Source organism: Malaclemys terrapin, chromosome 15 (genome assembly GCF_027887155.1).
Source record: "Malaclemys terrapin pileata isolate rMalTer1 chromosome 15, rMalTer1.hap1, whole genome shotgun sequence".
NCBI lineage: Eukaryota > Metazoa > Chordata > Testudines > Emydidae > Malaclemys > Malaclemys terrapin.
In genome coordinates this window covers 2,283,517-2,307,665 of record NC_071519.1, presented here as the reverse complement: position 1 = coordinate 2,307,665, position 24,149 = coordinate 2,283,517, and the positions used below count along the sequence as shown (strand labels likewise).

At 58.8% G+C, this 24,149-nt stretch overlaps 2 protein-coding genes across 2 annotated transcripts; both read left to right on the top strand.

Annotated features, from left to right (window-relative positions):
* Positions 1-503: 503 nt before the first annotated feature.
* On the top strand, positions 504-11,529 carry SLC12A9 (solute carrier family 12 member 9). The gene is made up of 14 exons (XM_054005702.1): positions 504-592; positions 2,648-2,896; positions 3,228-3,362; positions 4,268-4,399; positions 5,253-5,543; positions 6,091-6,198; positions 6,324-6,435; positions 7,133-7,290; positions 7,412-7,494; positions 7,660-7,784; positions 8,188-8,380; positions 8,730-8,904; positions 9,291-9,437; positions 9,588-11,529. Exons 2-14 carry the CDS (start codon positions 2,668-2,670, stop codon positions 10,409-10,411), a joined length of 2,712 nt encoding a protein of 903 aa, XP_053861677.1. The 5' UTR covers positions 504-592; positions 2,648-2,667; the 3' UTR covers positions 10,412-11,529.
* A 432-nt stretch (positions 11,530-11,961) lies between these two features.
* UFSP1 (UFM1 specific peptidase 1 (inactive)) lies at positions 11,962-14,640 on the top strand. Its single transcript, XM_054005510.1, has 2 exons — positions 11,962-11,994; positions 12,703-14,640. Exons 1-2 carry the CDS (start codon positions 11,981-11,983, stop codon positions 13,394-13,396), a joined length of 708 nt encoding a protein of 235 aa, XP_053861485.1. The 5' UTR covers positions 11,962-11,980; the 3' UTR covers positions 13,397-14,640.
* The last annotated feature ends 9,509 nt before the right edge of the window (positions 14,641-24,149 follow it).

Genomic DNA, 24,149 nt, shown 5'->3' with positions numbered 1-24,149 from the left:
GTGTGTGTGTGCGCCCAGGGGCTGTGTGTGTGTGCGCCCAGGGGCTGTGTGTGTGTGAGCACAGAGCAGTGTGTGTGTGTGTGCGCCCAGGGGCTGTGTGTGTGTGCGCCCAGGGGCTGTGTGTGTGTGTGTGCGCCCAGGGGCTGTGTGTGTGTGAGCGCAGAGCAGTGTGTGTGTGTGTGCGCCCAGGGGCTGTGTGTGTGTGCGCCCAGGGGCTGTGTGTGTGTGAGCGTAGAGCAGTGTGTGTGCGCCCAGGGGCTGTGTGTGTGTGCGCCCAGGGGCTGTGTGTGTGTGAGCGCAGAGCAGTGTGTGTGTGTGTGCGCCCAGGGGCTGTGTGTGTGTGCGCCCAGGGGCTGTGTAGCGCACGGTGCCTGTGGAGCCGGCAGGAAGCGGAGGATGGGGAAGGGCTGCGGGAGGAGGCAGGATCTGAGCTCACAGCGGCCCATTAAGTCACACCCGGGGGGGGAGGGGGGCTGGTCACATGAGCAGCCTGTGACCCGGCAGCCGGTTCCGGGGAGCCCTGCATGGAGCTGGGGGAAAGACCCTGCCCCCCCCATCGGTCCCACCCACCCCGCAGCATCCCCCGCCAAAGGTTCGTGCATCTCTGGGCGGGGAGCCAGGACTCCTGGGTTCTCTCCCCGGCTCTGGGAGGGGAGTGGGGGCTGGTGGTTAGAGCAGAGGGGGCTGGGAGCCAGGACTCCTGGGTTCTCTCCCCGGCTCTGGGAGGGGAGTGGGGGCTGGTAGGTTAGAGCAGGGGGGCTGGGAGCCAGGACTCCTGGGTTCTCTCCCCGGCTCTGGGAGGGGAGTGGGGGCTGGTGGTTAGAGCAGAGGGGGCTGGGAGCCAGGACTCCTGGGTTCTCTCCCCGGCTCTGGGAGAGGAGTGGGGGCTGGTGGGTTAGAGCAGGGGGGGCTGGGAGCCAGGACTCCTGGGTTCTATCCCTGGCTCTGGGAGGGGAGTGGGGGCTGGTGGTTAGAGCAGGGGGTGGGGGGCTGGGAGCCAGGCCTCCTGGATTCTGTTCCCGGCTCTGGGAGAGAAGTAGGGTCTGGTGGTTGGGGGGCTGGGAGCCAGGACTCCTGGGTTCTCTCCCCGCTCTGGGAAAGGGGTGGGGCCTGGTGAATTGGGGAGGGGCAGGAAATCTATTTAAACTCCTCCTCTCACCTGATTCCCACCTGGTGGCTAAGTCCCGCCCCCCCATATAACTAACCTTCCCCCCCTCTATAAACTTCTCTAGCCTCCCTTTTCCCTCCTTTTCTGTGCCCTGGGGGGAGTCTGACCTGCTGCAGTAGCCTGTGTCTGGTGAGCTTCATCCTCCCGGACTTGGGGACCCCCTTGGTGAAGAGTGGGGGGCTGACCCCCCATCTACCCTACTCTGTTAGTCTGAGAGCAAGTATCTCTCAACTCTGGCTTTGCCCTACCAGTCATTCTTTTGGGGGGGTTCCAGATTTGCCCCCCAATATATGTTCTGGCTTCTCTTTGCACCCCTTAAGCAACACCCCGGCCTTGAATCTATGGCATCCTGTACTCCCCTCAATTTGACTTTTAAACTCTCTTCACCCACCCCCCTGTTTTTCCAGAAGAGGGACCGAGAACAGGGGTGCCCCCCTGTACTCCCATCTCTGCAATGGGAGGGGAGGCTGGATTTCGAGGGCACTGTCCCACCGATTTGGCTGTTCCTGACCCGGGTTTGATTTCTTTTCCTGTTTCATAATTGGATTCGTGTCCCCCTCCCCTCCGTTTTTAGGGTTCATACCTTGTTTTTTTGAGCTGTTTCTCAGGTGGGTTTTGAACCTGTCCACGTATTCCCCCCCCCCCCTTCCATTTCCCAGTTGGATTTCAACCCGCTTGGTGCATCAAAACCCCGGATCCTTTTCCCCCCTGTTAACTCCAAGAACCTGGGTGGGTTTTTAGGGTTCGCCACCATCCCCAGTTATCTTCTGCGGGTTTGGAGGCATCTGCAGGCAAGTTTGAAGCCGGGCGTGGACAGCCCCTTGACTTTTCCGTTGTATCGCTGTCATTTTGGGGCTGGCGTTCGGAGAATTTAGGGCCGGAGGGAGACTCGCTGGGTAGGGTTTCTTTTCGGGGGGGCCGGAAGCCAGGTTTTGGGGCTGTCTTGAAGCACGGTTTGGCGTGCACCCTGGCAATACATTGCTCTCCGGTTCTGTTGTAAGATTTTTTTTTAAAGGGCTTGACCCCCGTTTTTCTAGTTTGGGGGGGGTGTCTCTGATCTCAATTTTAATCCGGTTCCCCCACTGCGATGTGCCCACAGCTGGCTAATGATTGTTACTTCCTTTCAACAAGATCGGGGGGTCTTCTATTGGCTCGGTTCATGGTTGGGGTGTGGGGAGGGCCTGGGGGGGTTGCAGGTGAGGCTGGGGGAGGGAATTTGGGGGAGGGGAGCTGATGGGGAGGGGCTGAGAGATTGGAGGGGAGTTGGGAGGGGTGGGGCAAAGGTGGGGGAAGAGCTGGGAACTTGGAGCGGAGAGCAGGTGAGCAGGCAAGGGGGGGAGGGGAATTTGGGCGGGGGGAGGGAATTTGGGGTGCAGGGGCTGGGGGAGGAGGGGAGGAAATTTGGGCTGGGGGGCTCTGTGGGAGGAGGGGCAGGGGATAACAGGGGTTCCTGGCTGACCCCCTCCTTCCCCCCCCCAGGGTGACCAGGCCCCCGTGCCATGTCCACCGAGAGCTCCCCCCTCCTGAGCTACCGGCTCTTCAGCGTGGTGGACGACGGGGAGATGCCGGGGAGCCGGGCCCAGGAGGAGGCCCCCCTGGTGGGAGGGGATGTTGGGGGCGCCGCGGGCCCCCCTCACCCCGACCCAGCCCGCCGTCTCTCTACCTTCTTCGGCGTTGTGGTGCCCACCGTCCTGTCGATGTTTAGCATCGTCGTCTTCATGCGTGTGGGTGAGTGACCCCCGCGTTCGGGATTCTCCCCCTAGGGAAATCGCCACCCCTAGGAATACCAACAAACCTCCATCCCCCCCACGGTTGCGTGATTGATTTCCAGCCAAAATCATGGAGCAGGGAGTTCCATTGGCTAATGCGGGGGAGGGTGGCCCATACTTACCCCCCTCGCCTCCTCCAACCCAGTGGATGAATGAAAGGTGGCCCAACGGTCATCGGAGGAGGCTAACGCGCACCGGGAGACGCGCTCCGAGGCCGTGGAACCTACTACCCCAGCTCCACCATGGTGCCCCTCACGCCTGACCCGCAGCCCCTCTCTGTCGCCCCCTAGGGTTCGTGGTGGGGCACGCCGGGTTCCTGCAGTCGCTGCTCATGCTGGTGGTGGCCTATGTCATCATCCTGCTGACTGTCCTGTCCGTCTGCGCCATCTGCACCAATGGCGCCATCCAGGGGGGCGGGGCCTACTGTATCCTTCAGCCAATGGGGATTGGGGGATGCAGGGGGCAGGTGAGGGGTGTCGGGAGAGCTGCTTATGGAGGGGGTCTTTGGGAAGACTCTGCGGGGGAGGGGAGATGGGATATGGGGGGCTGTCTCTGGGGCGGCAGGGGCTGTGGGGAGCAGTGGGTGTCGGGAGAGCTATTTATGGTGGGGGTCTTTGAGGGAGACACTGGGGATCTGGGGGAAGGGGAGAGGGGATATGGGGGGCTGTCTCTGGGGGGGCACTGGCTGTGGGGAGCAGTGGGTGGGGGTGTCAGGAGATATGTTTATGGAGGGGGTCTTTGGGGAGACTGGGGGGAGGGGAGATGGGATATGGGTGGCTGTCTCTGGGGCGGCAGGGGCTGTGGGGAGCAGTGGGTGTCAGGAGATCTGTTTATGGAGGGGGGTCTTTGGGGGAGACTGGGGATCTGGGGGAGGGGAGATGTCTTGGGGGGCAGGGGCTGTGGGGAGCAGTGGGTGTCAGGAGATCTGTTTATGGAGGGGGGTCTTTGGGGGAGACTGGGGATCTGGGGGAGGGGAGATGGGATATGGGGGAGCTGTCTTGGGGGGCAGGGGCTGTGGGGAGCAGTGGTGGGGTGTCGGGAGATCTGTTTATGGAGGGGGTCTTTGGGGAGACTCTGGGGGGAGGGGATATGGGGGCTGTCTGGGGGGGCAGGGGCTGTGGGGAGCAGTGGTGGGGGGTGTCGGGAGATCTGTTTATGGAGGGGGTCTTTGGGGGAGACTCTGGGAGAGGGGATATAGGGATGCATGGGGGCAGTGTAGGAGTTGTCTCAGTGGAGTGTGGCAGGGGGGATAGGCTCTGTGGGGGGGGGTGGCATCTTCCCCCCCAGGATACCATGGTGTTTCCTTAACGACCCCCCCCCCGCCCCCCAGTCATGATCTCACGGACGCTGGGCCCCGAGTTTGGGGGCAGCATTGGGCTTATGTTCTACCTGGCTAACGTCTGCGCCTGCGGGGTCTACATCCTGGGGCTGGTGGAGGCCGTGCTGGACGTCTTCGGAGCAGGTGGGCCCGGATGCCTGGGTTCTCTCCTTGGCTCTGGGAGGGGAGTGGGGGCTGGTGGGTCAGAGCAGGGGGGGCTGGGAGCCAGGACTCCTGGGTTCTCATACACTCATAGACTTTAAGGTCAGAAGGGACCATTATGATCATCTAGTCTGACCTCCCGCATGATGCAGGCCACAAAAGCTGACCCACCCCCTTCCCTTGACTCGGCTGTTGAAGTCCCCAAATCCTGTGATTTAAGGACCTCAAGTCGCAGAGAATCCTCCAGCTAGTGACCCCTGCCCCACGCTGCGGAGGAAGGCGAAAAACCTCCAGGGCCTCTGCCAATCTACCCTGGAGGAAAATTCCTTCCCGACCCCAAATATGGCGATCAGTAGAACCCCGAGCATGCGGGCAAGAGTCTCCAGCCAGACCCTCATTGGCCATTGATACTATTTACCCGCGATGCCACGTTGTTGGTTGATTGACTAAAATCACGTTATCCCATTAAACCATTCCCTCCATAAACTTATCGAGCTGAATCTTAAAGCCAGAGAGGTCTTTCGCCCCCACTGTTTCCCTCGGGAGGCTGTTCCAAAACTTCAGCCCTCTGATGGTTAGAAACCTTCGTCTAATTTCAAGCCTAAACTTCCCCACGGCCAGTTTGTATCCATTCGTTCTTGTGTCCACATTAGTACTGGGTTTTTCCTGGCAATGGGAGGGGAGTGGGGGCTGGTGGTTAGAGCGGGGTGGGGGGTGGGCTGGGAGCCAGGACTCCTGGGTTCTCTCCCTGGCTCTGGGAGGGGAGTAGGGCCTCTGGGGGGGTTGGAACCCGGATGCCTGGGTTCTCCGCAGTCCTGATAGTGCCCCCCCGCAGACGGAACAGACCCCCCTGGCGCCCGCGCCCTGCCCCAGGGTTATTTCTACAGCTTCCTTTACGGGTCGGCGGTACTGCTGCTCTGCTTGCTGGTCTGCCTGGTGGGGGCCCGGATCTACGCCCGGGCCGCCTTCCTCATCTTCCTGGTGGTCAACCTGGTGCTGGTGGCCATTTTCGTCAGCTTCGTGGCCGTGGGGCCCCGCCAGGTGTCCGTTGCCCGGGACGCCAACCACACCTTCAACGCCAGCTTCACCGGCTTCCGCCTGGCCACCCTGCGGGCCAACCTGCCCGGTCAGCGGGAGCAGGGGTTGGGGCGGGGGGGCAGAGGGAGAAAGGGAGGGGTGGGGGGGCAAAGCAGGGGATGGGGGCTGTTGAGCAGGGAGGGGGTGTTAGGGGCAGGGGGGGTCGTGGATGTGTGGGGGGCCCAGAGGGAGAAAGGAAGGGGTGGGGGCGTCGAGCAGGAGGGGGCGTTGGGGGCAGGGGGGTCATGGGGGGTGGCGGGGGATCGGGGATGTGGAGGCAGCAGAGGTGGAGGGTGGGGGGACTGGAGATGGGGGGCAGAGGGGGAAGGGGAGTAGTAGGGGTGTTGGGGGGCACCGGCTGGGGTGATTGGAGGCACACTGAGTGGCACATGGTCAGCAGAGGGTGGGGGAGCAAACCCTGGGGGGTGGAGGGGGTTATGGGGAGATGATGGGATCTGGGGGGGGGGCACGGCCCAGAAGTGGGGAGCCGAGGCCCAGGAGGGGGGCATGTCGGGGGGGGCGAGCAGACAGAGGGGAGGAGTTCGTGGGGAAGGGGGAATGACCCCCCACTTACTTGTCATGTGTTCCCCCCCCAGCCATGTACTCCCGCGATTACACCACCAACAACGTCATGACGTTCGCCACCGTCTTCGCCGTCATGTTCAACGGCTGCACTGGGATCATGGCCGGGTCCAACATGTCGGGTGAGCCTGGATGCCTGGGTTCTCTCCCCGGCTAAGGGTGGGGAGTGGGGGCTGGTGGGTGACAGCAGGGGGGGCTGGGAGCCAGGACTCCTGGGTCCCATCCCGGTGCTGGGCTGCCGTTGCAGGGGAGCTGAGGAACGCCAGCAGCTCCATCCCCAGGGGCACCATCATCGCTGTGGTTTACACCTTCATCATCTACTTCCTCCTCTTCCTCATGACCAGCTTCACCTGTGAGAGGTGAGGGGGGGCAGGGATGGATGGAGTGGGGATTGGAGAACACACTGCTGTTGGCACCAAGGGGCGGGGCTAAAAGAATAGAGGCGAGGCTAGAGGTGAGGCTTAAGGAGGAGCTGGCGAATGGGGTGGAGCTAAGGGATCAGGGGGCGGGACTAGGAGAGCAGCAGGTGGGCTGAGGGGTGGGGTTGGGCGGAGCTTCGGGGCACAGGGATGTTGGCAGGGGTGGGAGGGAAAGTGGAGGTGGGGCTATTGGGGGTGGGGCAGAGGGGGGGGAAATGGCTGGGGGCGTGGCTAATGAAATGGGGTCAGGCTAAGAGTTGGGGTAGGGGGCAGGGCTTAGTGTGGAGTTCGTATGGAGAAGATGGGAAGATGGGTGGGGCTAAGGGGTGAGGGCGGGGCTATGGATGGGTGGGGCTAGGGGGCTGAGGTGGGGTTCAGGCACAGAGCTAGTGAAAGGGGCGTGGCTTTCAGGGAGGGGCGTGGCTTTCAGGGCCAGAGTAAGAGGTGGGGTTAAGCCACAGAGCTAGTTGAAATGGGCGTGGTTTTCGGGGATGGGGTGTGGCTTTCAGGGTCAGACTAAAAGGTGGGAAATGGGGCATGGGGCAGAGACAAGTCGTGCCTAGGGGAGCTGGGGTGTGGTGGGTGGGGAGGGGTTGGGTGGGTGGGACTCAAGGCCTGGCTCCGCCCCCCTTTCCAGGACACTGCTGAAGGAAGACTACGGCTTCTTCCGTTCCATCAACCTGTGGCCGCCCCTGGTGCTGGTCGGGGTTTACGCCGCGTCCCTCTCAGCCTCCATGAGCTCCCTCATCGGGGCCTCCCGCATCCTGCACGCGCTGGCCAAGGACGACCTGTTCGGTGAGCCCCCCCCATGTCCGTCCCCCCCAGCCTGGGTCCCCCTGGCCTGTCCCATGGGCCCCCCCCCAGCCTCCCGACCCGGGTCGCTTCCTCGCTCTGACGCGCTTTTCTCCCCCCACAGGCATCGTCCTGGCTCCAGCCAAAATCGTCTCCAAGGGGGGGAACCCCTGGGTGGCTGTTCTGTACACCTGGGCCCTGGTGCAGGTAAGCATCCTCCCCACCACCACCTGATCCCCCTCCCAGAGCCGGGGAGAGAACCCAGGAGTCCTGGCTCCCAGCCCCCCCTGCTCTGACCCACCAGCCCCCGCTCCCCTCCCAGAGCTGGGGAGAGAACCCAGGAGTCCTGACCCAGTTCTCGGCCCCCCCCAGCTGGTGCTGTTCGCGGGGAAGCTGAACACCATCGCCGGGATCGTCACGGTGTTTTACTTGGTGGCCTACGCAGCTGTGGACCTGGCCTGCCTGGCGCTGGAGTGGGCCTCGGCCCCTAACTTCCGGTGAGGGGGGGGGGGCGTGAGGGGGCATGACTGGGGTGGGGGGGATTGGGGGGGGCGTGTCCAGGGCTGGGGAAGGCGGGGGGGGGTGAGGAAGAGGGGGATGGGCATGGGAGTAAGATCCAATTCAGATTCTCAGAGCTCTGAGTGGGGGGGGGGGGGTCTGTGGGGTGGGGTACAGGGGAGCTGGGATTTGGGGGTCCCTGGCGGACGGGCCCAGGGGTGTCTGTGGGGCGGGGTATAGGGGAGCTGGGATTTGGGGGTCCCTGCCGGACGGGCCCAGGGGTGTCTGTGGGGTGGAGTACAGGGGAGCTGGGTTTTGGGGGTCCCTGGCGGACGGGGCCCCTGGGGTGTCTGTGGGGCGGGGGTCCTGTCTGTAACCCCCATCTCCTCTCCCCGCCCCCAGCCCCACCTTCCAGCTGTTCAGCTGGCACACGTGTCTGCTGGGCATCGCCAGCTGCCTGCTCATGATGTTTCTCATCAGCCCCGCGGGCGCCTCGGGCAGCCTGGTGCTGATGCTGGCGCTGCTCGGCTTCATCCACCTGCGGGCGCCCGCCAGCTCCTGGGGCTACATCAGCCAGGCCCTCATCTTCCACCAGGTACCGGGAGACCCCGGGAGACCGGGCCCCCAGCCCCCACTCGCCCCCCAGAGCCGGGGAGAGAACCCAGGAATCCGGGCTCCCTTCTGTCCATCCTACAGTCTATTTCTGACCTCGCCCCCTGTGACACACCTGGTACTGGGGGGATCTGTCAGCTGGGCCCCCTTCAGCTGTGGGGGGATTGATGGGAGGAGGGCTGTGGGTTGGCCCCTGAGAGCTGGAGACGGGATGGGGGCCACTGTAGGGTGGAGCCCGGTTTGGTGCCATGGGGGGCGTCGATGGGATGGGACTTTCAGGGGGGGCCTGCGCCCAGCATCTGAGGTGTCCCCATCTTCCCCCCCCACCCCAGGTGCGGAAGTACCTGCTGCTCCTGGACGTGCGCAAGGAGCACGTGAAGTTCTGGCGCCCCCAGATGCTGCTGATGGTGGCGAACCCCCGGAGCGGGGCCCAGCTCATCCACTTCGTCAATGACCTCAAGAAGGGGGGGCTCTTCGTGCTGGGCCACGTGGAGATCGGCGAGCTGGGTGAGGGACCCAGGCGTCCGGGCGCTTGCCACCCCCCGAAGGAACCCAAGTGTCCTGGCTCCCAGCCCCCCCTGCTCTCACCCACCAGCCCCCACGCCCCTCCCAGAGCTGGGGAGAGAACCCAGGAGTCCTGGCCCCCAGCCCCCCCTGCTCTAACCCACCAGCCCCCACTCCCCCCCCAGAGCCGGGGAGAGAACCCAGGAGTCCTGGCACCCAGTCCCCCCTGCTCTAACCCACCAGCCCCCACTCCCCTCCCTGAGCTGGGAAGAGAACCCAGGCGTCCTGGCTCCCAGCCCCCCCTGCTCTAACCCACCAGCCCCCACTCCCCTCCCTGAGCCGGGGAGAGAACCCAGGCGTCCTGGCTACCTTCTATTTCTGCCCCCCAGACACGATGCCCTCTGACCCCATCCAAGATCACTACAACTTCTGGCTCAGCCTGGTGGATAAACTCAACGTGAAGGCGTTCGTGGATCTGACCCTCTCACCTTCGGTCCGACAGGGGACCCAGCACCTGCTGCGCATCACGGGGCTCGGTGAGTGATATAGTCAGCCACCCCGCCCCAGAGGTGGGCGCATCTCAGCCCTGGGTGAGGGGTCCCTGTGTAACCAGCCGCCCCGCCCCAGAGGTGGCTGCATCTCAGCCCTGCTGACTCTCTCTCTCTCTTCCCCCCCCACCCCCCCAGGCGGCATGAAGCCCAACACGCTGGTGCTGGGTTTTTATGACGCCTGCGTCCCCGACGACTACTTCCTCCGTGACCCGGCCTTCAGCCAGGCCCGGGAGAACGACCACTTCGGGGTGGACCTGCCGGCCCTCCAGGCCCACTTCCCCGCCGTGCGCGGGGCCGGCGTCCCCAAAGCCCTGCCGGCTGCCGAGTACGTCTCCATCCTCTCGGACGCTGTCAAGATGCACAAGAACGTCTGCCTGGCCCGCTACTTCCCGCTGCTGGACAAGGAGCGGCTCTTCTCCTCCAAGGCCGAGGGCTGCTTCGTGGACGTGTGGCCCCTCAACCTGCTGCGCCCCGACACCCCGGCGTACGTGGACGTCTGTAGCCTCTTCCTGCTCCAGCTGGCCTGCATCCTCACCATGGTCAGCTCCTGGCGGGCCGCCTGCCTCCGCCTCTTCCTCTGCGTGGAGTCGGGCGACCGGGGCTGGGTGGCCAAGGAGGAGAAACTCAAAGAGCTCCTCACCAAGCTACGTATCAAGGCCACCATCCGGGCAGTCACCTGGGACCACGTGGTGGCCCTGCACGGCCAGCGGCCGGCGGCCGGCGAGCCCTTCCTCAATCCGGCCGCCCACCGGGTGACGGACGAGTACCTGGCAGCCGTCAACGCCTTGGTGCTGCAGCAAGGGGGACAGGTTGCCGTGAGGTTCCTCTACTTGCCCCGGCCGCCGGCCGACACCTCCATGTACGAGCGGTACCTGGAGCAGCTGGAGATCCTCACCCGGGACTTGGGGCCCACCCTGCTGGTGCACGGCCTCACCCCCGTCACCTGCACCGAGCTGTGAGGCGGGGGGGCCCCCCCCCGGCCGTGCCGGAGGAGGACAGTGGGGCAGGACCTTGGAGATGTTCTTCAGCTCCTGGCGAGGGCCTGGGGAGCTCCTGGAGACTGCACCAGGCCAGGACATCCCGCCTCCAGGGGTGGGGCGCACGGCCAGGATCTGGGGGACGCACACCCTTGTGGGATTAGCTGACAGGCCTGGCCTTAGAGCCCCTGAAACCTGGTGCCTGTAATGAGCAGGGGAGGAGAGATGCCCCCAAACTGAGGCTGCAATATGGGGGGGCCTCAACCCCACAATTGGCCCCTTTCCCCCTCATTCAGCTTGCGCTGTACCCCATTATGTCTGCACCCCCACATTCCTTCACTGCTTAGTAGGGGGTACCCATTTTTCCCAGGTACCCCCAAATCACTGCCCCCCACCTTCTCAATCTCCTCCCATCACTGCTTGGGAAGGAGTCCCCCTTTTTTGCCCATGGGCCCCAAATCACTATCTCCTATTCTTCGTCTGCACCTCATTCAGGGCTCACTGGGGGGGTTCCCCATTTTTTCCAGGCAGCCCCAGATCACTGCAACCTGAATTCTCCATATCCACCACCCCAGTGTGGGCGGGGTCCCAAGCTGCTTCTGCACCCCAAAAAAATCCTTCTAGGGGTTTTGTCTCTTCTGCACTCCCTGGTCTCTCTTCTGAGGAGGCCCCAGGTCCCCCAACGCCTGTTGCCTTAGCTCTGTGCCCCCCCCCACCTTAAAGCTCTGGGGTCCCCCTCCCGCAACAGCCCACCTTGTGTGCGGGGGGGGGGTCCTAGCACCCTCAATATTGGGTGTCCTACTCCAGCCGGGCACAAGGTGGTGCCCTTAAATAACCCAGCTGGGATTAACCCCTGGAGAGGGGGGATAGAAGCAGGCGGGACCCCCAAAACCAGCCCCCCCCTCCAGGCAGCTTATTTATGCTACAAGGACTATATTTTTGGTTAATGTTCTCTCGCGGATACCTCATGTAACACGACTGACCAGCGCCCCCCGGAGGAGGGGGTAATAACACAGCAAGCTAAGGGGGGGGATTTAGACATGTATTTTAACGAGCGCACTCAATAAACGGACAACGCAAAAAAGGACGGGGGCCAGTGATGGTGTGGTTATTGAGTGAGGTTTTTTGGGGGGAGGGGCTGGGAGCCAGGGCTCCTGGGTTCTCTCCCCGGCTCTGGGAGGGGAGTGGAGGCTGGTGGGTTAGAGCAGGGGGAGCTGGGAGCCAGGACTCCTGGGTTCTCTCCCCGGCTCTGGGAGGGGAGTGGGGGCTGGTGGGTTTAGGGTGACCAGACAGCAAGTGTGAAAAATCCGGACGGGTGTGGGGGGTAATAGGAGCCTATATAAGAAAAAGACCCAAAAATCGGGACTGTCCCTATAAAATCAGGACATCTGGTCACCCTAGGTGGGTTAGAGCAGGGGGCGGGGCTGGGATTTGGGACATGGGGCTGGCTGTGCACAAGCTGCTGGTCATTAAAAAGTTAATCCCGGCCGTGGGCGCACGGTGCATGCTGGGAATTGTAGGCAGACCCCAGCTCCCTGGAAAACCAGCCACATGGAGGGTGCCGGGTGAGATTTCAGCGGGGAGCCTGGACTCCTGGGTTCTCTCCCCGGCTCTGGGAGGGGAGTGGGGGCTGGTGGGTTAGAGCAGGGGGGGCTGGGAGCCAGGACTCCTGGGTTCTCTCCCCGGCTCTGGGAGGGGAGTGGGGGCTGGTGGGTTAGAGCAGGGGGGGCTGGGAGCCAGGACTCCTGGGTTCTCTCCCCGGCTCTGGGAGGGGAGTGAGGGCTGGTGGGTTAGAGCAGGGGGGCTGGGAGCCAGGACGCCTGGCCCCTCCCCCCCCATGTCGGAAGGGGAGGGGCCAGTTCTGGGGCTATGCTGTAACACAGGAGCATTTCCCTGCTGTTAACCCCTTGGGTCGGGGGCGTTGGGCTGTCTTTCCCCTCATCCCCCCCCCCGTCTTTCTCACCCGCCTCAACCCACCAGCCCCCACTCCCCTCCCAGAGCCAGGGAGAGAACTCAGGAGTCCTGGCATTGGTGTCCCTTGCTCACAGAAGAGTTGAGGTGTGATTTCCTGTCCCGCCCTCCCCCTTTGGGTCTGGGCCAAATCCTGAGTCTCCCTCACTCAATCAGCCCTGCAATTTCAATGGCTTAGATTGTTACACCCACTCTACCCCATCTCAGCGCCGGGCGAGGGGTCCCCGGGTAACTGGCCGCCCCGCCCCAGAGGTGGCCGCATCTCAGCGTCCAGCTCGAATACAATTTCTCTCTCCCGGCAGGGACGTCCTGAGGACTCTGCTCCCCGACGTTCACCGGGGCCTCCCCTTTCCAGGCTCCCCAACGCGGGCCGCCCTGGTCTCCGGCTCCTACCTCTATTACCACTACGGCTGCGACGGGGTCGACGACCGGGGCTGGGGCTGCGGCTACCGGACCCTTCAGACCCTCTGCTCCTGGCTGGCGGGGGTCGGAGCAGGGTCGGGGGCCTGCCCCCGGCCGGTCCCTTCCTTGTTGGCCATCCAGCAGGCCCTGGTGGAGATGGGAGACAAGCCGACGGCCTTCGCCGGCTCCCGGGACTGGATCGGCACGGTGGAAGCCGCCTTGTGCATGGATCACTTTTTTGGGGTGCCGTGCAAAATCTTGCACAGCCCCTGGGGGAGGGGACTGGGGAGGCAGGTGGGGGCCTTGTATGCCCATTTCCAGGGGGGTGGGGGGCCGGTGATGCTGGGGGGTGACGCCGACAGCTCCTCCAAGGGGCTGCTGGGGGTCTGCTCCGTGCCCGCCGGCCACCATCTCCTTGTCCTGGATCCCCACTATTACTGGGGGGCTGGGGACCTTGGGCGGGAGGGGATGCAGGCGGCAGGGTGGGTGCGCTGGCAAGGCTTGGCCTCCTTCGACCCTGCCTCCTTCTACAATCTCTGCCTGCCGCAGTTCTGGCGGGCCGCAGGCGAGCGGGACGGCGCTGGTGAAAACTGATTTGCACGAGCGAGCGTCGCTTGGACGGCCGCCACTGGGCCACGTGAACCTTGGATTTCACGAGTGAGAGTCGCCCAGAGGGCCACCAAGAGCTTTGCACAAGGGAGATGTCACTGGGACTTGTGAACATTGCTTTGCACAAGTGAGAGTCACGCGGCTGGCCGTCAAGGGGTTTGCACAACCGCGGAGACGCCGGGGTGAATGTGGTCTCAGCCGGGGCACCCACTCCGAGCCCAGATCCCCGAGGCCGCCCCAAAGAGGGGCTGTTAAAAGCCGGAGGCCGAGGAAACTTGGGGGAGCAAACTGAAAGGTGGGGGCCATGGCTGGATCTGGGTGCACCCCCAGATAAATCTTGTGTCTCATGCATATTGTGCCTTTACCCGCCTGTTAACAGACGGGCGTTCCTTGACCTCCGCTCGTCTGCAACATTGGGTTCTGTAAATCCAGTTAAAATGCTCATTCGTCCCTTTCCGCCTGATGCAGGATTTTCTTTTGTTGGTAATGCAATCCACAACAATGCTAACGCCTACGCCAAAACCCAAGCTTCGGCGTGACGGTAGCTGCGTGGCATTCTGGGCTTCTCGGCGGCTTTTCCTGATTTTCTGAAAGACCAAAAGAACTGGTTTCTACCCCTTTGGGGGGGGGGGGCAGGTGATTGCTTAAAATAGCCCTTTCTTTTACAAATGCTCTGGCTGATTGCAGGCAAGACAGAGGAATTGCCCCCCTATTTTCCTGGGTTTTCGTTCCACAGGCAGGCCAGGTTGTTAGCCTTTAGTGGACGTGATCCCACTGCTCAGTCATGAGGCCACGTGCCTCAGTTTCCCTTTGTATACAGCAGAGCAGGTCTGTCGTGGTTCTCTCTGTTGTGCGAAGCGTTAAGTTTATTCACAGGTAATAGGTGAGCAGCGTCACCATCTGGCTTTCAAGGATTTTTCCAAAACGTGTACACACGCCGCGACCCGTTGTTAGCGGGGCCTTGATAACATTCAGTGTAGCCCAATACCAACATTAACATCGCAGCTATTCAACGGGGCTTGTCGTACCAGGCCCTTTCTTCGGACAATTTTGTTTTTGAGGCCAGCGTGTTCACTGTGCTCTTGAAATCTTTGCGTAGGCATTTGAATTTCATTATATCCGTGGGGTTTGGGTGAATGAAAAGCTAGGGTTGTCATGCATGTTAGCCAGACCCCTTTTGTACCTGTCTTCAGACTTCAGCACGGCACGCACCTGTCTCTGGGGGCAGGGGCTGTGGGGAGCAGTGGGTGGGGGATGTTGGGAGATCTGTTTATGGAGGGGGTCTTTGGGGAGACACTGGGGGATCTGGGGGAAGAGGATATGGGGGGGCTGTCTCTGGGGGAGCAGAGGCTGTGGGGAGCAGTGGGTGGGGGTGGCAGGAGATCTGTTTATGGAGGAGGTCTTTGGGGAGACTCTGGGGGATCTGGGGAGAGGGGATATAGGGGGTGTCTTGGGGGGGGCAAGGTGTTATACCAATAGAATAAAAACCAGCAGGATCTTATTAAGAGGGATAAGGCAAAGATGCCACATTTATTGTAAATATACTGATAAAGCAAAAGATCAAAGTAAACAACGTTGTTTGACTACTTTATTTCTTATACACACACAGAGAGAGAAGAGAGAGCGAGAGAGAGGTTCATTCACACAATCATTCATTCAAGTTCTGAATAGGTGTTCTAGTTACCAGCCTAGAAGTTGCTCATGCCAAGTTACTGGCCAGGTATCTTGGTCATGAGGATGGAGCCGAGTCCGTGTCAGGTGCACCTGATGCTCCTGGAGGTGGCAGCAGAACCAGAGACTCAAAGTCCTCAGTCTTTAGAGTCCATTCTTATAGGAATTAGTTGCTATGTTAGTCTATGGGAGCTGTTTCATCCTGCTGTTACTGACTCAGTCAGCAGATGGCACATTCCTGTCCAAAGTGGCACATTCCTGGTGGCTCCACACGTCCAAAGTTCGTGTTTCTCATCCTTCCCGGTGATGGGGTGGATCCCAGTTTACCTTCCGGGGTTTGTCTGTTCATCCACTTGACACATTCTTCGGCCGATGGATACTCCCTTTCTAGGCTGGCACCTCCCTAACCATCCATGTATATCAAGCATTCATCCGCATACATTCCATATCTTAACCCTATTTTAATTTACTGTCTCCCCCACTTTCGGGGTGTGTGCTAATTCATTTAAGACTCCCGGCCCTTTAATCCCAGAGGGTGGGGGTCTGTCCTAGGAGCTGTTGACTGAAGTGAAAGTCACTTAAGGGCTTATAGTGTTTGTTTACCTTGTATCAATTACTTCAAGAACAAAGTCAGTTAAAAGAACAGGAGTACTTGTGGCACTTTAGAGACTAACACATTTATTAGAGCATAAGCTTTCGTGGACTACAGCCCACTTCTTCGGATGCATAGTCCACGAAAGCTTATAGTGGGCTGTAGTCCACGAAAGCTTATGCTCTAATAAATTTGTTAGTCTCTAAGGTGCCACAAGTACTCCTGTTCTTTTTGCGGATACAGACTAACACGGCTGCTACTCTGAAAGTCAGTTAAGTTGTTTGTAAGTTTTACATAGTAATAAAGTATCTTTCACAGGATAGATATACTCAATGGTTTCTACAGACGGTAGCTTACAAGTTTTAACAGAAGACCCAAGAGATTTTTGTACTTGGTGAAACTGTTGGATTTTAAAGTGTGGGGGACAAATTATGAGGGGGTCACTGTCACTTGGGGGAATCACTGTTAGTACCTTCTTTTATATCCCTACAAGGGACTGTGGGGAGCGGTGAGTGGGGGATGTTGGGAGATCTGTTTATGGAGGGGGTCTTTGGGGGAGACACTGGGGGATCTGGGGGAAGAGGATATGGGGGGGCTGTCTCTGGGGAGCGGTGGGTGGGGGCGACCCTTCCTCTGCAGGGTCATAATTTGACCCTTTTGGTTTCAGGTAGTTCATTTGCTGGCCAGGTCTGTTCGTTACCCGCAGCTCCTTTGTGGGCAGTTCTCTCCTTCCTCCATCAATTCGGTCGTTTGCACCGACCCAGCCGCTTTCTGGCCTGCTCTTGGCTCCCAAGCCAGCAGGCGAGCTCAGCGACTCTGTCTTAAAAGAGAGTTTGGGTTTCTTTCCACTTCCAACGCCTGCTTGCGGCGATCTGCAGAAGAAAACACAACCGCGGGGGGCTCCCTTCGGAGCCCGAATCGGGTTTGACTGAGTAGGAGGTTTTATTCGCATTTCTTTTATCCTGTCTACAACGTACGCTGCCGCGTCCTGGGGAAAAGGTGTCATGGACTCACAGATCGGGCCCACTCTTGGCCCCGTGCGGTCCGTGGGGGGTGCCCCTGTCAGTGCGACAGCCCTTCTCGGGGGTCCACTCTCTCTCGGGGTCAGGCCCCTCCACCTCCTGGAGCTGCACCTCTCGGAGCCTTAGCACGTCTGTCTCTGCCGTGGGCCTCCTCAGGGAGTCCACTCGCTCTGGACCCCTGGGGCCTCCACCCCCAAAGGGGTTGATGCCACCCTGTTCTCTAGCCTGGAGTGACTCTCAGCCAGCGTAAAACAGGAGGGTTATTGAGAGTTGAACACAGCACTGGAAACTCTCAGGGCCTCAGGCCTGGCCTCCCTCACCACAGCACATCCCAGTCTCCCTGCATCCAGGTGGGCTCTGCCTGCTCCCCCTCTCCAGCCCCGAGCCCCCCTGCTCCCAGCTGGGCATCTGAGATTCCCGGCCCCAGCCCCCCCTCTGTCCATTGTCTTCTCTCCAGGGAAACAGGGTCGTAAACCGGGGCCTCCTCTCCTCGCTTCTGTCCTCTGGCTGGAACCAGCTGGTTGGGTCACTGGGTCCTCGCTCTGCAGCCCATTGTCCACCCATTGGCCAGAACCGGCTGTGTCTCCTCAGCTGGGCCTCTGGGTCACCGGATCGCCAGGTCACCGGTCGCTGGGGTATCCATCCTCCCGGCCATCGGCTGGGTCCCCAAGTCCTCTGCAAAACACACTCCCTCTCCCCTCACCTCGTTAAACCAGTAACACCCAGGGAAACTGAGTCCCACCCCTCCGCATGCAAACCATTGAAACTCCACAGAAAACAAGAAAACCCCCCACTTCGTCACAAAAGGCACAGGCCTTCCCTCGTTTAACTTATTGCAGCTCTTATCTGCTATTTCGTTACCCCCCCATTCTCCTTCGCTTGACGGCCCTGTAGCGGCCATGGCTTTGGTCTTTAAAAAGATATTGACTGTTATAGAGCATTGAGGTACCTTAAATCCCAAAGCCAAACCCCACGTGTCTGGTAAAAAGTCGTCAGTCGGCTTTGCAACTTGGAATGAAAGATCCAAACGGCTTTTTAGGGGCGTTTATTTCAAAACAAAACCCATTTATTTTTAAACCTACAAACCAGAGTTTTACAAGCCAGCAGTGTTAGCTTAGGTCCTAAACACGCCACATATTTAGGGTGACCAGCCGTCCCGTTTTGGGGGACCTTTTCTTATATATGCGACTATGACCCCCCACCCCCGTCCCGTTTTTTCACCCATACACATGGTCACCCTACACATATTTACGCAATATATTTATACACACACATTCTTTTTTCTTAGCATCTCTTGCACGGCTTTAAATGTTTACACAGATTGCATTTCTCTACGTTTGGGGCAGTTAAGTTCCAGTAGAAACCCCTGGTGTTCTTTTAGCCAATGCGACTAACTTGTTCATAGTCAAATGATTCATGGCTGATTTACAGATATTCCTTTGGAAAAGGGCCCATTTCCCCTTCAAATCGGCTGCGAAGCAACCACGAATTCTCTTCCCATAACGCTTTTCCTTTTTTACATTTTCACAGGGGTCACCTGCTCAATCCCCTCCAGCCTCCACAGAGTTCACGTCTCACTCTCCGTCCTTCGTGACAAGCCCCGGTGCCAACGCTGTCCACGTATTTATTCGAGGGACACCATCATAGGACCTAACCCCATCAGCCCCACCATCCAGGGCACGTTCACCTGCACATCTACGGGTGTGATCTATGCCATTGTCACAGAGTTTGGGGAGACAGGGCCCTGCACCCCCGGCTCCCTGCGATTCACCGGGACTCTCAGCCAGGCACTAAAACAGAAGGTTTATTTAGATGAGCCAAGACAGGTCTTGCAGGTACAGACAACACAACCCCCTCAGTCAGGTCCATCTTGGGGGGCCAGGGGAGGTCTGTCTGGGCTCCCCTCCATTTTCCCAGCCAGCTCCAAACTGAAACTCTCCAGCCCCTCCTGTGGCCTTTGTCTTTTTCCCGGGCCAGGAGGCCACCTGATCTCTTTGTTCTCCAACACCTTCAGCTGGCACCTTTGCAGAGGAGAGGCCCAGGCCATCAGTTGCCATGAGTCAGGGTGTCAGCCATTCTCTGTACAGATCCTTGCACACCCCAGCCCTCTAGGGCTCTGCAACAATCGCACACCCTGATCCCCCCACCTAGATACTTAAGAAATGCATAGGGGAAACTGAGGCACCCACACGGTATTCAGAGAAAACGTTAAGAGCAGTCCCACTTTGTCAGAGCCATCATGTGCCAGCAATGCCCCTCTGCCATGGACATTGGTCAAACCGGACAGTTCCTACTTAAAAGAATAAACAGACACAAATCGGACATCAGGAATTGTAACGTTCAAAAACCAGTCAAAGAACACATCAACCTCCCTGGACACTCAATAACAGACCTAAAAGTGGCCATTCTTCAACCCAAAAAATGTCAAAAACAGACTCCAATGAGAAACTGCAGACCTGGACTTGATTTGCAAACTGGACACCATCAAATTAGGCCTGAAGAAAGACCGGGAGTGGCTGGATCACTACAAAACGTAATTTCCCCTCTGCTGATACTCACTCCTTCTTGTCAACTGTTGGGAATGGGTCACCTTGATTGCATTGGCCTCGGTAGCACTACAAAGGTGATTTCCTCCCCTGCGTGTCGACTGTTGAGAACAGCCCACTTCCACCTTAATTGAACTGGCTCGTTAGCACTGACCCCCGACTTGGTAAGACAACTCCCATCTTTTCACGTGCTAGAATATATATATTCTGCTTCCTGGATTTTCCACGCCGTGCAGCTGCTGCAGTGGCTTTTAGCTCCCGGAAGCTGACGCCCAAATAAACGTGTTCGTCTCTAAGGTGCCACAAGGACGCCTCGTTGTTCTCTTTCCTTAAACCACTTGCTTATTTCCCAAAATGGCACCTCCGTCAGCTCAGCTAACCCCATTTCATCCCTCACTCTCACAGACCTTGGGGGACAGGCCAGTCCTCGCTTACAGACACCCCCCAACCCGAAGCAAGTACTCACCAGCAACCACACACCACACCACAGAAACACCAACCCAGGAACCAATCCCTGTAGCAAGCCTCGTTGCCTTCTCTGTCCCCATATCTACTCTGGCGACACCATCAGAGGACTCAACCACAACAGCCACACCATCAAGGGCTCATTCACCTGCATGTCTACTAATGTGATATGTGCCAGCAATGCCCCTCTGGCCAAACCGGACAGTCCCTACGTAAAAGAATAAATGGACACAAATCCGACATCAGGAATGGTAACATACAGAAGCCAGTAAGTGAACACTTCAATCTCCCTGGACATTCTATAACAGTTTTAAAACTAACTTCAGAAACAGACTTTGAAGAGAAACTGCAGAACTAAAATTCATTTGCAAATTTAACACCATTAATTTGGGTTTGAATAGGGATTGGGAGTGGCTGGCTCACTACAGAAGCAGCTTTTCCTCTCCTGGAATTGACACCTCCTCATCTATTATTGGGAGTGGACCACATCCACCCTGATTGAATTGGCCCTGTCAACACTGGTTCTCCACTTGCGAAGTAACTCCCTGCTCTCCATGTGTCTGTATATAATGCCTGCAGCTGTAACTTTCACTCTATGCCTCTGAAGAAGTGAGGTTTTTATCCACGAAAGCTTATGCCCAAATAAATCTGTTCGTCTTTAAGGTGCAACCGGATTCCTTGTGTTTGTGGATACACACGACCACGGCTAGCCCCCAGTACTTGACACCATTTCAGGTATTGTCCTGGGGCCTGAATGCCACAGGCCGGCATGTCCTTGTTGCTCTGCGGGTGGGCCATTCCGTGCAATTTTCAGCCATGCTGACTCCCGGCGCGCCGTGAATGATTTAGCACATTCCTCGGCAATTTGCTGTGGAGTTTCTACGTTGCTTTGAAGACCGGTAACCTCCTCCCCTAAACCTGACAGACCTGCCCACACAGCTCCAACGAAAGATCCTTTTTCTTATCCTGGGACGCCAGGGAAGCTACCACCCGCCTCTGGATAGCTGGCCAACCCTGCCGATCCCTGGGGGAGGCCGTATAAGGACCCCCCCATTTCCCCACCAGTTTATTAATAAACTCCTTAACCGGGGTTGCAGTAACGGGCCTGTTCAACTTACTCATCGAATCCATGGTGAGCAGAATCACAGAAGATCAGGGTTGGAAGGAACCTCAGGAGATATCTAGTCCCACCCCCTGCTCAAAGCAGGACCAATCCCCAATGAAATCAGGCACGGCTCTCCCCGGGATCCTCTTTGTGGCGCCAGATGTTGGAAGACGACTGGGCGGCCCCAGAGGCCGAGTTGAGTGGCCAGTGCTTATTGCCCTCGACCCGACTGTTGAGTAAGCCCGGAGTTAATTACATCACACTCCTTTTATCTAAAGTGAAGATGTAAATACGCACATTCACTACAACGCCTCTCAAACTCGCCTTTGATAATATGAAGGCCCATATAATGAATATGAATAGCTATCTACTGAATATAATTAAACCCGCCCCGTTTACAGCATTAAGCAGCTTCTACAGCCGTTTTTCCTTTGACGATACATTTATTTGCAGTAATTGTAGCCACAAGTTTCCTTAATCGGCAGTTCCCAGAGGAGGGAGGAAGGGCCATGACCCCCGAACACGTTTATGGAGCTGGGAAAGGAAGGGGGGTCTTCCCCCGTCTTCACACAAAGGTTGTCTTCAGACAACTTCCTTCCTCATGCAGCTGCAACACTTATCTATCCTTAATACACAGAAGGGGAGGGGAAAAGGTGGCAACTTTATCAAGCGGTGCCTGCCTTTCCTTTAGTCCCTATTACTATGTTAGTGGTTACCCAAGTCTTTACTTAACTCTGGCATACCCCCATCACCACCGTGAACTCCTGGCTCCCGGGCTCACCAGCCGATCTCACCGGGGCTCAGCGCTCGAGGGCACCCCAAAAAAAGCCTCGCGCCCTCTTCAGGCTGCTTCCCATCCCGAGAGCACCCTCCCTTCCCCCGGCTCCGCTGGTCCCCTGGAGCTCACACCAAAAACGTTGCCGCCCGGAGCCAGCTCCGGACTAAACTCGCCGCAGGCTGACAAACAAGCGATTTCCAGTTGCTATCGAAATCCAGCACAGGACAGATTTCTAGCGATCCGGGCCCTCGACCACCTCCTTCAGGGCGGCCACGGTGCGGGGTGAGATCTCCGCCTTCCTTCAGCGTCTCCGACCCGGGCGAGTTCAAACAGCAACAAGAGAACTCTGCCCTATTGAGCCAGGTACGCCAGCCTGCTGCACCCAGACCAAGGGCTTTCTAATCCGTACCCACAAAGTTGCAGACTTTAACCAAAAACTGCTCAGCGGGTTACCTGTCTCCAGCACCCAGACACCCAGTTCCCAATGGGATCCAAACCCCAAGTCAATCTGTTTGACACTGTATAAAGCTTATACAGCGTAAACTCATAAATTGTCCACCCTCTATATCACTGATCGAGATGCACAGCTGTTTGCCCCCCCAGGTATTCATCACTTTGGGTTTATTAATAAACAAAAGTGATTTTATTAAGTATAAAAAGGAGGATTTAAGCGGTTTCAAGTAACAACAGACAGAACAAAGTAAGTCACCAAGCAAAATAAAACAACACACACAAGTCTGAGCCTAATATATTAAGAAAATGATTACAGGTAAATCTCACCCTCAGAGATGGTCCAATCAGCTTCTTTCACAGACTAGACTCCTTCCTACTCTGGGCCCATCCTTTCCCCGGTACCGTCCTTGTTCCAGCTCAGGTGGTAACTTGGGGATTTCTCATGACTCCAGCCCCCTTTGTTCTGTTTCCCTCTTATATAGCTTCGGCACAAGGCGTAAATCTTTTTTCTCTTTGGTTCCCCCCTCCTTCTAAATGGAAAAGCCCCAGGTGACATGGTCACATGTCCTGTGAGACCCCCCCACCAGCCTCCATTCTTCCCGGCCTGATCCACAAGAACACAGGAAGGTTTGCGAGTAAACAGAGTCATTTACAACCGATTGTCCTGGTCCATGGAAGCCATCACAATCCTCAGCCCCCATTAATGGCCCACACTTTGCATAGTTACAATAGGGCCTCAGAGTAATACTTCATATTTCTAGCTTCGGATACAGACTGATACATGCATACTGTCACGGACTCGTCACACACACAAATCGGATGATCACACTCAGTAGATCACAAGATTTGTAAGGATACCTTACAAGGGACCTTTTGCATAAAGCAGATTCCAATTATGTTATATTCACACTCCTTCACCTATTTTCATAAAGCGTATGGAGCGCAGCGTCACAGTGGGGTGACTCCCTCGAGAGCAGAGGTGGGCAAACTACAGCCCGCGGGCCACATCCAGCCTGCGGGACCGTCCTTCCCGGCCCTGGAGCTCCTGGCTGGGGAGGCTCGTCCCCGGCCCCTCCCCTGCTGTCCCCACTTCCCCGCAGCCACGCCGCCGCGCGGGCAGCGACCTCCTGCCGCTCTAAGTGGCATAGTAAGGGAGCAGCGGTGGTGTGCGTGCGGCGGCAAGGAGGTTTGGGTAGGGGGTCCCGGGGGGCAGTCAGGGGACAGGGAATGGTTGGATGGGGCAGAGGTTCTCGGGCGGGGAACAGGGGTGGGGGTTGGATAGGGCATAGCAGTCCCAGGGGGCCTGTCAGGGAGCAGCGGGGTGGAGAGGGGTTGGGGCAGTCTGGGGACATGGAGAAGGGGGGGGATTGGATTGGGGGTGGGGTCCCGGGGGGGCGGTTTGGGGTGGGGGTCCTGGGAGGGGGCAGTCAGGGGACAGGGAGTTGGATAGGGGGTGGAGTCCAGGGGGGGCAGTTTGGAGCAGGGGTCCTGGGAGGGGGCAGTCAGGGGACAGAGAAGGTGGGGTTGGATAGGCGTGGGAGTCCTGGGGGCCTGTCAGGGGGCGCGGGTGTGGATAGGGGTCAGGGCAGTTAGGGGACAGGGGGGTTGGATAAGGGGCAGGGGGTCTCAGGAGGGGGCAGTCAGGGGAGAAGGAGCAGGGGTGCTGGATAGGTGGTGGGTTAGCATTGGACACCATACAATCATTTTACAGCCATGAACATGGGGGTCCTGGGTGTTCCCCCAAGGTACAGAGCATCACACTCACCCAGCCACTCCCCTATGCCCCATTCCCCACCCCCCTGAGCCAGCCAGTGCCCGCCCTGGGGCCGGGTGGGAGCCAGTGCCCACTAGAGGGGACAGGTCCCTGCCCCATTCCCTGCCCCCCGGAGCCAGGCAGTCCCTGCCCTGGGGCCGGGGGGGAGCCGATGCCCCCTAGAGGGGACAGGCCCCTGCCCCATTCCCCACCCCCTGAGCCAGCCAGTCCCCGCCCTGGGGCCGGGTGGGAGTCGGCACCCCCTAGAGGGGACAGGTCCCTGCCCCATTCCCCACCCCCTGAGCCAGCCAGTCCCCGCCCTGGGGCCGGGTGGGAGTCGGCGCCTCTAGAGG

What these genes read in the sequence shown, in the direction of transcription:
- SLC12A9 (XM_054005702.1), top strand. Translation starts at nt 2,668, where the DNA reads ATGTCCACCGAGAGCTCCCCCCTCCTGAGCTACCGGCTCTTCAGCGTG. An exon ending in CGTCGTCTTCATGCGTGTGG is followed by an intron (nt 2,897 to 3,227) that starts GTGAGTGACCCC and finishes GTCGCCCCCTAG; the next exon opens with GGTTCGTGGTGGGGCACGCC. An exon ending in ACACCTGGGCCCTGGTGCAG is followed by an intron (nt 7,495 to 7,659) that starts GTAAGCATCCTC and finishes GGCCCCCCCCAG; the next exon opens with CTGGTGCTGTTCGCGGGGAA.